Raw genomic sequence first — 17412 nt, 5'->3', positions numbered from 1 at the left:
AACTCTGAATAAATCTCCCTCTTTCTCCCCTGATTCCAGGGCTACTGCGTGTGACTTCATCTCTGAGTAGTGGACTGCATATACCTGGCTTGGTCCCTCCTATAACACATACCTACCCTTTGGATTCCCAACAACAAATTACCACCCCAAAAAAACCCTACTTTGCCCATATGATATCTGTGGACACCTCTTACCCATAAAAGCCCAGGCACTGACCTTCAGATGCCCCTTTCCTTACCCCATCAGTGATTAGCTGAACTTTGTCCCCACAGAACAGGAACGAAACAGCTGTTAAGTAAACTCCCATTCAATTTCTCTCCGTCCTGCTGGCTCCTAAACTTTGGAGCCTCAGGCAAGAAAGTCTTTTGCATAACCATCAGGCTGTCTTCCCAACCCCCAGTGTGGCTTGGGGCCTAGCAAGCATGGGAGCGAGAGAGGGTGTTAGCCCAGTGAGAGAGGCTCCTGTAATTCCGTAACACAGCTCAACAATAACCAAAGAACGAGACCAGAGGTCACACCGAGGGCTGAGAGTTAAAGTTTATTTTACGGTAATGGGTTACAGGCTGATTCCCACCAGACCTGCACACACTTGTCCCGCAGCTCAAAGCTTTTATCAGTTTCAAACTGGGCGCGGCACACACTGATTGGTTAGAAACCAAGTCTGTCAAGGTGCTGACAGTAAAGGTGAGAGCAGGTTGGCTGTGACCAGAGCCCATTGCTCCGGGATGCTGGTACGCAGAAGTAGGCGTCCGCCAGGAGCCTGTAGATTGTAGGGAACATGTGTGAGCCTGATAGAGCTTAGGGAGAACCACCCCCGTCTTTGGATGGAGGTCTGAGAAGATAACCTCTTGGTAAGTCTCTCTCAACCGAGGTGAGCATAAGGGGGGAAACTCAGACTTGGCTCTTTCCTTCTTGACTCTCAGGCCCACAGAAACCCCAGTACTTCCCTCCATTAACTGCAGGCCACATGGCCACAGATTCACTTATTCAAAGTCACCTTCTGATCACAGAAGAACACACCTTATCACACACTTCATCACACACCTCAGACCCCAGACAAGAGAAATGCCAAACTATATGGCCTTTTGATATCCATCTTCTCTCTGTCTCACCCTACGGGTTTAACCCCTATGCTTCTCTCAAATACCTTTGGATAATTAAGTTGCTTGTGTTATGGAAAATAACTGTCTTGTATCTCATCAATTCCTGTCATACCAACCCCCTACCTTAGGGGCATGCTGACTGTTAAGAAACCTGTAATTTCTGTCATATTTCAACAATAATTAATTTCATTGCTTTTCTATTGAACTCATGTCCACTTTGCTAATAAGCGGACTCTAGGATTCTGGGATTCTAGGACTCAGATTCTAGACAAGAGTCCCCTGGTGTCTTTTACTTCGTGTCACCCCTGTCGTGAGCGAGAAAGAACCAGTCTGTTACCTTTCCCCTGGAGGCCACCCACCAGAGAAGGAGAGAGAGACCCCAAAAGTAGATATTTCATTTCAATCCCAGAATAAACCTAAGATGGTTCATCTAGACAACTAGAAGTATGGAGTAGCCATTGAGCCAAGAGACCTATAGAAGGGAAGGGGTGTTATATTTTGCACTTGTAAATTTAAACTATCAGATCATCTTCAGTTGGACAGAGACAAGGCAAGTGTGTGCACAGTTAGATACCTGGCCAGGATGAGAGAGGAAGATGAGGATGAGGAAAGGGGAAGTGAGGAAGGGCCGGGATGCATTGGATAATTTCTGGAACCATCCGTTCCACCCCGGTTCCATGGCTGCCAGTTCTTAGCAACATCGCCCCGCCAGATATTCGTCGAGATGCTGCATCATCTAAGTTCATTTCCCACGTCTACGCTCGACCGGACCTGCCCATATACGCGGAGATCTTCGCCCACCCTGTCCAACGCTTGACGTCTCGTCACCCAATCTGGTCCCCTACGCCTACACTGGACTTCTCTGTTCCAGACTCTTGGAAACAGAGTTGGCAGTCAGCTGAGGTAAAGAACAAACACCTCATCACAGACCCCTGAGAGCGTCAACCCGGCTTTGACCTGGCACGTTCTGATTGGGCCCTCCTCAATCGCTATCGAACAGGCCATGGCCGGTGCGCCGCTATGTTCCATCGCTGGGGAGCCAGAGACGACCCGAACTGCCTCTGCGGCTCCAGACAGACTATGACCCACATAGTCAACGACTGCCACCTCTCCAGATTCAAAGGAGGTCTCGAAACTCTACATCAGGCTCAACCTGACGCTGTTGACTGGCTACAGAAGAAGGGCGAACGCTAGAAGAAGAAGAAGAAGAAGGAGGAGGAGGAGGAGGAGGAGGAGGAGGAGGAGGAGGAGGAGGAGGAGGAGGAGGAGGAGGAAGGAGAAGGAGGAGGAGGAGGAAGAAGAAGAAGGAGAAGGAGAAGAAGGGCCCTCCCACCGGCCAGCCATCAAGGTCACTGCCAGAGGAACGAGGCCTCAACTAACTCTTCAGGGATACCAGAGAGAATGCACAACACCCAGGTGTCTGCTGGGAAGGTAGGAGGCAACCAAACCATCCACCAGCTGCCCTCCCCTGGGGGTTGAGGGTTTCCCCCGGGCTTGTCAACACCACATGTCTCTCAGTTCCCTCTCCCCTTGTTAGGGAAAAGACGCTGAAATTCAAGGAGACTGGAGCCAAGAATGGGTGAAGGAGAAAGCCGCAGCATTCTCACCTGGATGAGAGCCTTGTCACCCTGGACTCTGGCCTGGAATGAAAGTCAGCAATCCCTTTATACTGACATACCTTAGCTTCAGCTTGCAGAATCAGTACGAACAGCTTGTGGAGCTGAGATATTCATCAAGGAATCTTGGCTTTCAGGGCCAGGAATGAGGGAGTGGGGGCATCTTTTTCAGGAATGAGGGAGTAGGCAAGCTAGTGGATTATCCCCCAGCTAAATTTTTTTGAATTCTCTCTGGCTTCCCTCTCACCCTGAACAAAACCAGGTGTCCACTTCGAAACCCTGGGGAAAAGTCCTGAGACAGAAAGGGCTCTGCTGAATGTTCTCTGCAAGTGAGCCAAAACCCACCAGGAACTGTCTTTCCCAGACATAGATCAAACGCACAGACAGGGAACTACAAAGCAGGACAGGGGGCTGAAGACATAACACCTGGAACTCATCACTACATGTACAAGCCTACGTGGAACTTCTCTTGAGAAAGCCTGCACCAGGAGTTCCACTGTCATGTTGGTTTTGTGGGCAGGGTTAATAGCCCCTCCTCTCTGAGGTTATTCCATACTGGATCGTGGAATGCAGGTTTCTGGGGGCAGGTGGCGGCACACCTGGAAAGGTGTATACATTATAATGTATGAGGACGTTTTCAAGTCCCCAGCCCCCACCTGCAGGGGGGCAGCTTTGCAAGGGGTGAAATAGGGCTGCAGGTGTCTCGTTATTCTCCTCCACCTCTCCCTTGCCCCTCAATCTGTCTCTATCCAAAATTAAAGGCCAGACAGGGCACACCTGGTTGAACACAACGTTAGCATGTACAAAGACCCAGCTTCAAGCCCCAGGCTCCCCACCTGCATGGGGGGGGGGGAGCTTCACAAGTGGTGAAGCAGGTCTGTAGGTGTCTTTTTCTCTCCCTCTCTACCTCTCACTCCCCTCTCAATTTCTCTCTATCCTAGCTAATAAAAAATTGATAAAATGGCTTCTGGGAGCCATGGATTCATGGTACCAACCCCAAGTCCTAGTAATAACCCTGGTGACAATAAAAGATATTTAATAAATTAATTTTAATTCTAAAAGAAAAATAGAGATCTCCACAAACAACAAGATCAACTGCAACAAATGCTCTAGTTTGACTGGATGAATAGAGGGTCCTGTACAGGAACGCAGTGTAGGTCCGTGTGGGCTGCGTGTAGGTCTGTGTGGGCAGCGTGTAGGTCCCTGTGGGCTGTGTGTAGGTCCATGTGGGCTGCGTGTAGGTCCGTGTGGGCAGCGTGTAGGTCCGTGTGGGCAGCGTGTAGGTCCGTGTGGGCAGCGTGTAGGTCCGTGTGGGCTGCGTGTAGGTCCATGTGGGCTGCGTGTAGGTCCGTGTGGGCAGCGTGTAGGTCCGTGTGGGCTGCGTGTAGGTCCATGTGGGCTGCGTGTAGGTCCGTGTGGGTTGCGTGTAGGTCCGTGTGGGCTGCGTGTAGGTCCGTGTGGGCTGCGTGTAGGTCCGTGTGGGCTGCGTGTAGGTCCGTGTGGGCTGCGTGTAGGTCTGTGTGGGCTGCGTGTAGATCCGTGTGGGCTGCATGGGCAGTCAGTCACAGGTGGGAGCAGCCTGCAGTTTGCACTTGCAACCTCTCTCTGGCCAGAGGCTCTTGGTTCCTGAAGAATGGTCCTGGGAAGCAGGCGGAAGGACTTAGGAAATGATTGATTCACAGCACTTGTACAGGACTTGGCCTCTTGTGTCTCTCGGCAGTGAAACAGACTCGGTGGTGCCTAAGGTCCTGTTCTGCTCATAAGTGTCTAGTGTGTTCATTCTGGACTTATTACACTGAGTAATTGAGTCCTTCCCCTGAGTGACACAACTAGAAGGTTCATGAGCTTAAAGAGCAAGGAGTTGGAGCATGGCGGGAAGAGCAGGATCTTCCTTGGCTGCTCTGACTCGGGGGGCCTCCAGTGGGCAGACTTAGCAGGATATTCCTTGGCTGCTCTGACTCGGGGGCCTCCAGTGGGCAGAGACTTAACTGAGGGCTTGAGGGCTTTTCTCCCCAAGTTTTTTATATTGGGGAATATAAGGGTTTACATTTAGTTGCTGACACGAGTCTAGTTTCTCATCTCCCTGCAAAACACTCTCACCCCAGACATAGGTCTTTTCCCTCCACTATGAGTCAGCTGGGATTGTTAAATTTCTGCTTAAATGGATCACATGAAATAAGACTATTAGAGGCCTGACAGACAGGAGCGTGTGTGTGTGTGTGTGTGTGTGTGTGTGTGTGTGTGTGTGTAAAAGGAAGAGCCTTACTTCTCAAAATACGTAGTTGTTGGCATGTTTTTTGTTATTGTTGGTTGTTTTGTTTTGGCTTTGTCTGTGTTTTCATATTTTTTCCCTTTTTTAAGCACCCAGCACCCCCAGGCAGTCTCCCACCTAGGCCCGACCCTGCTTATCTTCCAAGATCAGAGGAGACCAGGCGTGTCCGGGGGGTGGCCACAGACTTACCACTTTTTATATCACAAGCAAGGCTAGTGTTCAATCAGCTGACATGTGCATTATTATAATCCAGTTCAGTGAGCCTCAAAGTGATTCTCAGAACATCGTCATCTGAGAACCTGTTAAGACAGCAAATCAAGCAACACCAACAGCTAAACATCAAAGGTCTGAGGGGGGGGTGGGTAAATCGGGACAGATGGGTGAAGGCTGCGGCTGGGCTTTCTGTGGTGAGCTAATTAACTTATACACTTAACTGTCAATGCTGCGCACCTGAACTTCCTGTTAGGATGCAACATCGCCCCAATTTTTAAAAACGCAATCAGAAAACTGGGAAAGGGATTTGAAGAGGCATTTCCCTAAAAACACGCACAACTAGAAAAGACAGAACAGGGTTTTTGGCGCCACAGCCACAGTGTGTCTGGCATGGATGTCTGGCTGCAGTGGACGAGCCTGAGGGGCACCTTTCAGTGGCCCAGGCATCATCAAAAGTCAGTATCTCCACAACACTGTCTACCACAGGACACAGATCAGAACTACAGTCAGATAAGGTTCTAAGCCAGACCCACCCTGAGCGTCCTCTTTGAAAAAGCCTAAGTGACTGATGAGGTCACGTGACTGAGCCCCCCTCAGTGACTGGTGAGAGGCCAAGTGACTGAACCCCCCCGTAAGCTGATGAGAGAGGTCACGTGACTGAGCCCCCCCTCAGTGACTGGTGAGAGGCCACGTGACTGAGCGCCCCTCAGTGACTTATGAGAGACCACTTGACTGAGCCCCCCCAGTGACTGAGAGGCTACGTGACTGAGCCCCCCTCAGTGACTGGTGAGAGGCCATGTGACTGAGCCCCCCTCAGTGCCTGATGAGAGCCCACATGACTGAGCCCCCTCAGTGATTGATGAGAGGCCACGTGATTGAGCCCACCTCAATGACTGGTGAGAAGCCACATGACTGAGCCCCCCTCAGTGACTGATGAGAGGCCACATGACTGAGCCCCCTCAGTGACTGATGAGAGCCCACATGACTGAGCCCCCCTCAGTGATTGATGAGAGGCCACGTGACTGAGCCCCCTCAGTGACTGATGAGAGCCCACGTGACTGAGCCCCCTCAGTGACTGGTGAGAGCCCACGTGACTGAGCCCCCTCAGTGACTGGTGAGAGGCCACGTGACTGAGCCCCCTCAGTGACTGATGAGAGCCCACGTGACTGAGCCCCCTCAGTGATTGATGAGAGGCCACATTACTGAGTATCCCTCAGTGACTTGTGAGAGGCCACATGACTAAGCCCCCCTCAGTGACTTGTGAGAGGCCACATGACTAAGCCCCCCTCAGTGACTTGTGAGAGGCCACATGACTGAGCCCCCTCAGTGATTGATGAGAGGCCACGTGACTGAGCCCCCTCAGTGATTGATGAAAGGCCACGTGACTGAGCCCCCTCAGTGATTGATGAAAGGCCACGTGACTGAGCCCCCCTCAGTGACTGATGAGAGCCCACGTGACTGAGCCCCCCTCAGTGATTGATGAGAGGCCATGTGACTGAGCCCCCCTCAGAGACTGATAAGAGCCCACATGACTGAGCCCCCCTCAGTGATTGATGAGAGGCCATGTGACTGAGCCCCCCTCAGTGACTGGTGAGAGGCCATGTGACTGAGCCCCCTCAGAGACTGATGAGAGCCCACGTGACTGAGCCCCCTCAGTGATTGATGAGAGGCCACATGACTGAGCCCCCTCAGTGACTGGTGAGAGGCCACATGACTGAGTCCCCCTCAGTGACTGGTGAGAGGCCACATGACTGAGCCCCCCTCAGTGACTGGTGAGAGGCCACATGACTGAGCCCCCTCAGTGACTGGTGAGAGGCCACATGACTGAGCCCCCCTCAGTGACTGGTGAGAGGCCACATGACTGAGCCCCCTCAGTGACTGGTGAGAGGCCACATGACTGAGCCCCCTCAGTGACTGGTGAGAGGCCACATGACTGAGCCCCCTCAGTGACTGGTGAGAGGCCACATGACTGAGCCCCCCTCAGTGACTGGTGAGAGGCCACATGACTGAGCCCCCCTCAGTGACTGGTGAGAGGCCACATGACTGAGCCCCCTCAGTGACTGGTGAGAGGCCACATGACTGAGCCCCCTCAGTGACTGGTGAGAGGCCACATGACTGAGTCCCCCTCAGTGACTGGTGAGAGGCCACATGACTCAGCCCCCCTCGGTGACTGGTGAGAGGCCACGTGACTGAGCCCCCATGTAATTATCCCATCCTGCTGCCTAACTGCCTATTTGCATTCTTCATTTGTATCTCGCCATTTCTTATTTGTGATTAATAGCGGCATAAGGATTGACTGTAAGACCAGGTGTCCATGCACAAGGACCTGGGTTCAAGCCCCAACTGCCCACCTGCAGGGGCCCATTCACAAGTGGTGAAGCAGGTCTGCAGGTGTCTACTTTTCTCTCCCTCTATCTACCCACCCTCTCTCAACTTCTCTGTCCTATCAAATAAAATAGAAGAAAAAAAGAAAAGAAAACGGGGAGAATGGCCACTGGGAGTGGCTGCCCTGAGCCCGGCAACAGTCCTGGTGGCAAACATAAGTATACAGTGCCACGGCACACCCACCACCCAAACCCTGTGCCCTGGCCCCCTGTAGTAACCCGCCAGGGCTCTTGACAAGATGGAGACAGTTGGGTGACTTTCATCCCCTAGTCCGCCTCCCGCCCTGTTCCCAGCTGCATGGAATTGGAACAGGTGGACTGTTTTCAAGAGGAAAAACTTGACACTATTAAAAGCATGTGGTCTCGGAGGCCGTGGGGCAATGCACGCCCCTGCAGACGACTTCACAAAGGAAAGGAACCTTCTACTCCCCACGGGTGACTCGAAGCTAAGCAAACTAATCTTTTCTGGATTCAATTTCATGATTTTTCTCCCACAGTTAAAATAAGATACTTAAGAAAAACATCTTAAGATTAACAATATGGTGGTATTTGCCGAACATAAGTTGCACAGTATTTCCGGGCGGGTTTACAATCTGATATTGAATCAGAAGCTAGCATGGGGAAAATGTTGGCAGCACTTATACAAAGAGGGTGCCTGGGGGTCGGGCGGTGGCACAGAGGGTTAAGTGCACGTGGCACAAAGCGCAAGGACAGGCGTAAGCATCCCAGTTCGAGCCCCCGGCTCCCCAGCTGCAGGGGAGTCACTTCAGGGGTGGTGAAGCAGGTCTGCAGGCGTCTATCTTTCTCTCCCCCTCTATGTCTTCCCCTCCTCTCTCCATTTCTCTCTGTCCTGTCCAACAATGTGCGACATCAACAATAACAATAATAACCACAACAAGGCTACAACAACAAGGGCAACAAAAAGGGGGGGGGGAATGGCCTCCAGGAGCAGTGGATTCATGGTGCAGGCACCGAGCCCCAGAAATAACCCTGGAGAGAAAAAAAAAGAGGGTGCCTGTGTTCTGAGAGGACACTACATCTATGCTTGCCTCACCTAAACACTTACTTCAAGGTGGCAAAGTTCTGTTTCCCGAGACTGTGGTAGAAAGAGAAAGAGGTCTTTGACTTCCTTCACTCCTTCCATCTTCACCCTGAGTGACTGCAAACTTAACCTCTAACCCTCTGAACTTCTCGGCTGTGCTTTTAACAAAGATGAACATGAGAAACACTTTATAGTATGTGCAGGCACCTTATCCGGAGAAATCTCGAAGGATGGTGACTTAGAACTCTAACTCAGGGGGGTCGGGAAGGAGCGCAGCAGGTTAAACGTACATGGCGCAAAGCGCAAGGACTGGCACAAGGATTCCTCTTCGAGCCCCTCCCACCTGCAGAGGAGTCCCTTCATAAGCGGTGAGGCACATCTGCCCATGTCTGTCTTTCTCTCCCCCTCTCTGTCTTCCCCTCCCCTCTCAATTTCTCTCTGTCCTATCCAACAACAGCAATGGCAACAAAATGGGGAAAATAGTCTCCAGGAGCAGTGGATTCATAGTTCAGGCACTGAGCCCCAGCAATAACCCTGGAGGCAAAAAAACAAAACAACCAAACTCCAAGTTAGGTAGTGTGGTCCACAGGACACAAAGAACTTTGTGTGGGAATGACACAACAAATGAAAGCGAGCTTCAGTTTGAAGAGGTGTAAAAATCCAAGGTAAATAACTAGATGGGAGAGAGTTAGTGGAGTCAGGCTTCTAGATTCCCACAGTGCCGTCCAGAGTCCTCTCCAGTGGGGGCCGTGCGTCCTGTCTCTAAGCCAGTCGGACAGACAGGTGATTCCTGTGCTGAACCGCTTAGCTGTCTTCAGCTCAGAATAAATTATGTCTGACAAAGTCCAGTTTCCTGCTCTTAAATTCAGTTTCAGGCTGCCCCAATTATAGGACCCATCTTCCTCAGCTGGAGCATAGAGTATGTTGTCCAGCCTCCCTTCGGAGGATAGGACATTCTCTACCGTTATTGATTGACATTGAGGGCAAGGTCCTATGGGGACATTTGTCTAAGTGATTATGGGGAGGGGTGAGCTTCTCCTGAGCCTGTCAGCTGATTTCACCTCTGTTGGTATGCATGAGACCCCTTCTGTTTCATTTGGTTTAAATCCCCCCTGCTTAATACTATTCTATTTACATAACCACTTCATTCTATTTACATAACCGCTGTTAACAAGCACCACCCTCCCTCCAGGGTATTAGTGGTTCAGTGATAGAATTCTCGCCTGCTCCACCCCCTCTCCTTGTCACACCCTGATCCTCTCCTTGTCACACTCTGATTTTCACCAGTCACTTTTCTCTTCACCCTCTCTATGTCACATCCTGTTTCCACCCTACTTGGCAAGTATATATAAAGACGGTGTTGTGAGTTTTACGGTACCTTTAGTTTAGCTTAGCTCGTCTTAGATTGTGCTGCGTCCTGCATGAATAAAGAGATACTGCCTACAGCTCAACCATGAGTCCCTGGTCGTCTGTTACCCGCCCGTGAAGCCAGCCCGGCGAAAACAACACACCTCAAGACAATTCACATGCCACGATGGCATATCTTGAAGACTTACTCTGAACACTTCACCTGAAATAACGTTTTCTGAATTCTGCTATTCTTAAACTGGTTTCTCTTTTACTGGGGGATACTTACAAGCAGATATCCTGTAAATTCTCTGCATAGGTTTTCTATTGACTTAAGTAAATACTATGTAAACTGCTTGCGGTTTGAAGGAAAAGCCTGTTGCCTGCTGTTTAGCTTAGGTGTTGTGCCAGGAAGCGGCTAGACTAGTGACTCCAGACACTGGTGCGGTACCAAGACCAGCAGCCCTTTCAGCGTGTTGCAAGTTTCTGCCAGAAGGAGACAGAAGTAAGCTACTCAGCTTGGCCTTCACGTCTACAAAAACAGTCCAGAGGATAGATGAAAGGCTCTGTACGCCTCAGCTCTATCCCACCAGTAGACAGCGTTCTTCTGAAGATGTAGAGGTCTGTTTGACTAGCTGTCTCCTATAGCCTCTGCTTACAGAACCGTGTGTTTCTTTGCTGTGCAGATAACCAACCAGAACTGAGAGACTAACTCTTCAGAATGTTGTGATCGGCACGGAGTGGAAATTTATATTCCCTGTGGTGTAAAACCCTCAGCTTACGGGGAGCTGGGTGGTGGCTCGCTCACCAGTCGAGCACTCACATTACCTGATGTGCAAGAACCAGGGTCCAAGCCCCCTCTCTCCACCTACAGGGGGGGGGCGCTCCAGAGGGCTAAAGTAAGTCTGCAGATCTCTTTCTCCCCTCTCAATTTCTCTCTGTCCTATCAATGAAAAGGAAAGAAGAAAAAGATTTTTAAAGGGGAGGGGGAATGGCCGCCAGGAGTGGTGGATTTGTAGTGCTGGCACCAAGCCTCAGCAAAAACCCTAGTGGCAATTACAAGAAAAGAAGAGGAAGAAAAATCCTTAGCTTGCTCTGAATCATCTCACTAATAAGTCTTCCTCTGCACTGCGTCGTAGTGGGGACTATTTTGAATTGACGTGTTCCTCCAGAGTTGCGCGGCACTTAACATTCTGTTGTGTCACACATCAACTGTGCAGATTCAGGCATGATTTCTTCATCGGTAAGTCTCCGTGAAGTTGAAAGCTGGGACTCCCTCTATTTAGAAAAGGAAGAGAGCGTGCCATTTCTTCTGAAATTACAAATTAGTGGAGTGTTCCATGAAATGTATTTGACATTCCTTTTTTTTTTTTTTCCCAAAGCACTGGAAAGTCTGGCTTAAGAGGATGCTGGGGATTGAACCTGGAACCCTGGTACCGCAGGCATGCAAGTCTTTTTGCATTTGCATAACAAGTTTAGTATCTTCAGTCCCCTATCTTGTCTTGAGACAGATTCCATCTGGATGCTAACCTATCATATTGAAACTTCACGATGGACATTAGACAACCTGATGCAAAGATTCACAGACTCTGACAGACCAAGGATGATCTGGGTCAAGAGTGACCCTTCTGTTTGCAGATGTACACCCACGAATCACAGGCACACAAACAGATTTAGGACCAATCCAAAAGCGTCACAATGTGACAACCTGTCTCCCCAAGTATCAGATAGGCTTTTGCCAACATACCCATAGTATGGCTTTTCTGACTCCCACCTTGGAGGGGGAATTAAGGGCAGCTGAAGCTCCAGGGATGTGTGCTTCTTCATGAAGCAAGCAGGTCAAGAGCCTGGGCAGTGCCAGCAGCTAAGGAGAAACTCCTTTACTGTCTCTCAAGTTGAGGAAGCCACTGCTACTCCCCCATTTTACAACCTAGAAGAATGAAATTCAATACACCAGACCCAGTCCAAGTTCTGTTTTGTGTTTTCCCTTCTGTCCTTATTTTTCAACTTCTATAAGTGGGATGGATCATCCTATATTCACTCTTCTCTTCCTGGCTGCTTTTACTTTGAATCTGATGGTTTCCTGTTTAGACAATAGTTGGGTGTGGTGCAGTCACCATCCTAAGAGGAGCAAGCTGTGAGGAAACAGAAACTCACCTCTGCGGGTACCAGTATATGAGGTGATTTAGATTATATAGGCAGCTGTGTCAGGAATGTGAGGACAGCCAGGTGTGGGGGAGGGGACGAGGACGCCCGGGTGTCATGTGGGGGGGGCGAGGACACCCAGGTGTCATGTGGGGGGGGCGAGGCGCCCAGGTGTCGTGGGGGGGGGGCGAGGACACCCAGGTGTCATGTCAGGGGGGGGCGAGGACACCCAGGTGTCATGTGGGGGGGCGAGGACACCCAGGTGTCATTTGGGGGGGCGAGGACGCCCAGGTGTCGTGGGGGGGGTGGGGGGGCGAGGACACCCAGATGTCATTTGGGGTGGGCGAGGACGCCCAGGTGTCGTGGGGGGGACATTTTCCCCTGGAGTCTCCCGAGTTGGAAAGCCCTGGACCCCAGGGATGGCAGCACATGGCAGCACATGGCAGCACATGGCAGCACATGGCAGCACATGGCAGCACATGGCAGCACATGGCAGCACATGGCAGCAGGCGGCTCCTCTGAGAGCGCAGGGCCAGAGCCTCAGGGACCCGCAGAGGCGCCACAACTCGTGGTGGGCGTGGCCCGCAGCTCTCGCCGCCCCGCCCAGCGCCCCGCCCAGCGCCCCGCCCACCGGCGCCCCGCCCAGCGCCCCGCCCACCGGCGCCCCGCCCAGCGCCCCGCCCAGTGGCGCCCCGCCCAGCGCCCCGCCCAGCGCCCCGCCCACCGGCGCCCCGCCCAGCGCCCCGCCCAGTGGCGCCCCGCCCAGCGCCCCGCCCACCGGCGCCCCGCCCAGTGGCGCCCCGCCCAGCGCCCCGCCCAGCGCCCCGCCCACCGGCGCCCCGCCCAGTGGCGCCCCGCCCAGTGGCGCCCCGCCCAGCGCCCCGCCCACCGGCGCCCCGCCCAGCGCCCCGCCCAGCGCCCCGCCCACCGGCGCCCCGCCCAGCGCCCCGCCCAAGGCCCCACTTCCGCTTCCGGCGGCGCAGGGGCGGGGCTGCTGCGGATGCCGGGCTGCCGGTGCCCGGGCAGGCGGATGCGGCGGCCTCCGCTGCCTCGCAGCTCCGTGAGCGGCCTGGGGCGTGAGGGCGAGGGCGACGCGCGCGGCCCACGGAAGCGAGGCCGGCGGCCGGGGCCGGCCGGGGCGTGTGGCGCTGAGGCGGGCGCGCGCGCGGAGGGCGGCCCGAAGCGGAAGATGGTGGCCCGGGAGCCCGGCCGAGAGGACGCGCCGACTGTCCGGCGGGGCGAGGCGTCGGGGCCCGGGAAGCCGGGGAAGGCGCCCCCCAGGCGGCGGCAGGAGCCCGGGGGCCGGGCGCGCCCTCAGGACCTGCCCGCCGCGGAGCCTCCCTGCTTGCAGCCCGGACGACACAGTAAGACGCCGGGGCCCCCGCGCGTCCTCCTCGGCCGGGGTCTCCTCAGCCGGGGTCTCCTCAGCCGGGGGCGTCTCCTCAGCCGGGGTCTCCTCAGCCGGGGGCGTCTCCTCAGCCGGGGTCTCCTCAGCCGGGGGCGTCTCCTCAGCTGGGGGGGTCTCCTCAGCCGGGGTCTCCTCAGCCGGGGGCGTCTCCTCAGCCGGGGTCTCCTCAGCCGGGGGCGTCTCCTCAGCTGGGGGGGTCTCCTCAGCCGGGGTCTCCTCAGCCGGGGGCGTCTCCTCAGCCGGGGTCTCCTCAGCCGGGGGCGTCTCCTCAGCCGGGGCCTCCTCAGCCGGGGGCGTCTCCTCAGCCGGGGTCTCCTCGGCCGGGGGCGTCTCCTCAGCCCCCTCAGCCCTGGGTGGCCCCCTCAGCACGGCTGCTCCGGCGCCCCGGCCTGGCGTTTAGCAGGAAGTCGCGGCCCCTCACGTGGCGGGCGAGGAGACAAAACCAGGGTCTCAGAGGGAACGGGAGACAGGCTAACGCGGCCTTTGTCGGGGAGGGTGTGAGGCGTCTGGCGGTGACGTCTGCAGCCTGGGGGCTCATCTGGCGGGCAAGGGTCGCCTCCCCTCAGTGGCCCTCCCGGAGCTTCGCCGCCCTGCCGGGACCCCAAGGGAGACAAAAGCCCCTCAGTCAGCACAGCCCCTCAGGGCTCCCGCCACACCAGTTCCTTACGGTGCAGGTCCATCCGGGTTCCCCTGAGGGCTGGCTAGGCCAGTGGTTACCCGGCTGTTAGTGTCTGCCCAACGGTGCGCAAGAACCTGGGTTCCAGCCCCCGGCCCCCACCTGCAGAGGGAAAGCTTCGCGAGTGAAGCAGGGCTGCGGGTGTCTCTGTCTGCCCATTCCCTCTCGATTTCTGTCTCTATCCAGTAAGTAAATAAAGATGATTTTAAAAGTGCATGCTTCGCCCAGCTGTTTAGGCAAATAAAAATGGATCTCCTCACGGTAATGAATTTCGAGTTGTGTTGTTTCCCTTTTCCTTCCCCAGTGTGAGAGCTTTTCTAACGTGCTTTGTTTTGCTCAGTTAAGGAGAAAAGAAATGTCGCTGAAGCCCCAAGTGATGCTCCACAGCCAGGGATTGACCTGGTAAGAAAGGAATCATTAGCCAGTTCCGAATCTTTCCAAACTGAAGTGCACTGAATATCAGAGTATGGCTTTCCTGGAGTCTCGGGGTAAGGAAGGTTTGGTAGGAGGTGTTGAAGGAAAGTTCGAATTCAAAAGCGTAAAAGCGTAGACATTCCACCTTAAAGGTAACTGAAAATAAGGCTGCACGAAATACTAAGGTTGCATTCCAAGCTGAACTGTACAAGAATACTCCAAAGTACTCTTGTAGCAATCTTGTAGATTGTCACCTGGAGTAGATCATTCCACTATAAAATTGCATGACTGCAATTGTTTCCTCACTCCGGAGGGTTGTAATGGTGAGAATAGCCTTGTATATAAACCTGAGGGTGAATGTATGCATGTCCCAGAAAATTTCTCCAAATTAAGGAAAGAAAGTACTAGGAGTCTTCTAGATAAGAGTAACATAAATAATATGTTCCACCTTTTACAAACTGAAGAAAACTTAACGGGAATATATAAGTTACTTCTTGAAGAAACTGATTTTATACCAAAGTAAAAATAATGGCTCACTTTCTTGTCTTCAAAGTGGAGGAAATAAATATGTAATAGAGGAAAACAGTTTGGGGAGTAAACCTGGGAAAAGAATGAAGTTGTCTAAAAAAGAAGAAGAAATGGTTACCGAGATGAATTTCTCTGACATGTATAACAACTGTGAGTTGATATTACATGAAAACAAAACAGATACAGAAGGTAAAGAAGCAGAGATTTTAGAGGCTAAAAAATGTCCTTTAAAAGTTTTGAGGAAACTGAACCATAATACACCTTCTCTGGTGGATCATTTATTAACTCTTCCAGAAACAAAAAAAAAAAAAAAAGAAAAGCAAATCCTGAACATCATGTAAATGCTGTGTTTCAGAAAACCCTTGGACCACTTGTGAAAGAAACAAAGAGTACTTCAGAATCCTTAGAATGTGAAGGCATGGAGGCAGAAGAACATCTAAATCCCACTGAAAGCTCAGTAACTAAGTCACCTACTGATTGCCATCCTACTGAAGAGAGGTCTTTACAGGAAGACTGGAAAAATGAATCTGAAGAATCAAAGTTAAGCTGTCACAGAACAATACCAATGACTGGTAAAAGAATTTGGCCTTGTTACTCATGTGCTAGAGTAACAGCTGCCCATTGTTGGAAAAAGGCTTTCATGTCAGAATCAAGTTGCTTACTTCCCAAATCTCCAGAAACTTTGAATCAAGGTGATTTTCCTAAAGAGCTGTCAAGTCAAAATCACTTAACTGACTCCAAATTATCATTACAAAGTTCTGTGAAGGAAACAAACAATGAATCCTTATGTAAAGAAAAATTGGATTCTAATTTAAATGACTTGTCTTCAGGCTCTGTAGTAGAACCCACATTAATGACTCTGAAAGAACCTATAAACGATGATATAAAAATAAAGTCAGAAGAAGCCAGCAGAAGTGGATCAGAGGCAATTTCTAATACTACTAAAGATACTCAACTAACTAATGTGACTCAAAGCTTAGCAGGAAGTAGAAAGAAAGATAGAGGGAATTTGTCAAAACTTAATTTGACAGTGGCTTCCCAGAATGGCCAGGAAGCAACTAACTCTACAAACAAAGCCATTCATCGAAAAGCTTGCACTGCTAAGCAGACACTGGTGGTTCCAGACTTGGTTAAAATATTGAACACAGGACGGCTGACTAATTTTAAAATTCCTTTACTTAAGAATAAAACAGAAAAAAGAAAAGAAGTAAATACCAAGTCATCAGAAAGAGAAGCATATAGTCCCCTAGAGCTTCTTGACAATTTATCTGCAGCAGAAGCAAGACAGAATAGGAATAAAGAAAACATCTGCACAGTAACTTCAGCAACTCAGTCTTTGAGCATACAAAATAGTATAACTCCAGTGCAAGCTAGTCTTGATTCATACTACAGAAAGAATTCTTGTATTTCTCCAAGCTTTTTAAAGCAAGGTAATGATTATAAGCCATCTAACCACATCTTTGAACCAAGCAGTATTATTTCTCATAAGGAGCCTATTTCTTTTACAATTAAAAATACTTTCTCTTATGATTCTGGGTATGTAAAGAAAAGTTCTTCCTTCTGCTCTAATGAACAAGCAACATTTGAATCACTTTCATCGGAAGTTAGTGGGAGAAAAATGACTAAGAACTTTTCAGAAATTAAAGGGGGGTTTCCAGATATTCTTAAAGCATATGAAGATGATGTCCTCTTAATTGATGTAATTCAAGATGACCCAGATCTCTTTGGAGTATCTAATGAAGGGGAGCTCTCAGTTACTTCAGAGATACCCATGATACTCCAGGAAACTAGTGTTACTGAAGAACAGTTGCCACACTCCAATCATGTGGAACTTCCAGAAAAAAAAGAAACAAGTGACAGCTTGAGGTATGCATGTTCAAGTATGCCTTTTAGTATAGATCACTTTCTACTCATAATTCAATTGTCATTGATCTAATTTGATCACTGAGGCCCATTTGAACCCAATTACTAATGCAATATAGTATATTACTTCTGAGACTTGGGAATGCCATTATGCTAAAACTTAGAGGCAAAACAGACTTGTATATGTATGTATAGATATAACTTGGAAATTATAATGAAGGTTAACTGTCCAGTTTTTCACTTTTTTAAATTTTTTCCACCCAGTTCTTCATCTGACCCTTAGTCCCATTTTCTATTAAAAATTTTAAATAGCAGGTTATAAAGTTTTAAATTACTGAAATTACTTCTATGAAAAGTCAAATATATGTTCGTCTGTTCATTGTTATACATACAGAAATGTG

At 51.0% G+C, this 17412-nt stretch overlaps 3 protein-coding genes across 9 annotated transcripts in view; 1 reads left to right on the top strand and 2 right to left on the bottom strand.

Moving 5' to 3' along the window:
- Positions 1 to 17412, bottom strand: part of ZNF445 (zinc finger protein 445) — a 286584-nt gene that overhangs the window by 127578 nt on the left and 141594 nt on the right. The gene's annotated exons all lie outside the window — the stretch shown is intronic.
- Positions 13111 to 17412, top strand: part of TOPAZ1 (testis and ovary specific TOPAZ 1) — a 66872-nt gene continuing 62570 nt past the window's right edge. For 4 of the 6 annotated variants that reach the window (XM_060204845.1, XM_060204847.1, XM_060204846.1 and 1 more), the window contains exons 1-3: positions 13111 to 13486; positions 14547 to 14608; positions 15504 to 17014. In XM_060204845.1, the coding sequence (XP_060060828.1) occupies positions 13123 to 13486; positions 14547 to 14608; positions 15504 to 17014 (1937 nt within the window). In that variant the 5' untranslated portion in view covers positions 13111 to 13122. The remainder of the gene's footprint in view (positions 13487 to 14546; positions 14609 to 15503; positions 17015 to 17412) is intronic. The other 2 variants (XM_060204848.1, XM_060204849.1) reach the window with 1 other exon arrangement.
- On the bottom strand, positions 13516 to 14210 carry LOC132541786 (fibrous sheath CABYR-binding protein-like; the record flags this gene model as incomplete). Its single annotated transcript, XM_060202482.1, has 2 exons — positions 14198 to 14210; positions 13516 to 13919 (listed from the first exon to the last, which is right to left on the bottom strand). Coding segments are annotated over exons 1-2 (417 nt in total), but the record flags the coding sequence as incomplete, so codon positions are not given.

The sequence above is a fragment of the Erinaceus europaeus genome, chromosome 12, assembly GCF_950295315.1.
Source record: "Erinaceus europaeus chromosome 12, mEriEur2.1, whole genome shotgun sequence".
In the NCBI taxonomy this organism is placed as follows: Eukaryota; Metazoa; Chordata; class Mammalia; order Eulipotyphla; family Erinaceidae; genus Erinaceus; species Erinaceus europaeus.
The sequence above is the reverse complement of the archived record's forward strand: the minus strand, read 5'-3'. Positions and strand labels throughout refer to the sequence as shown.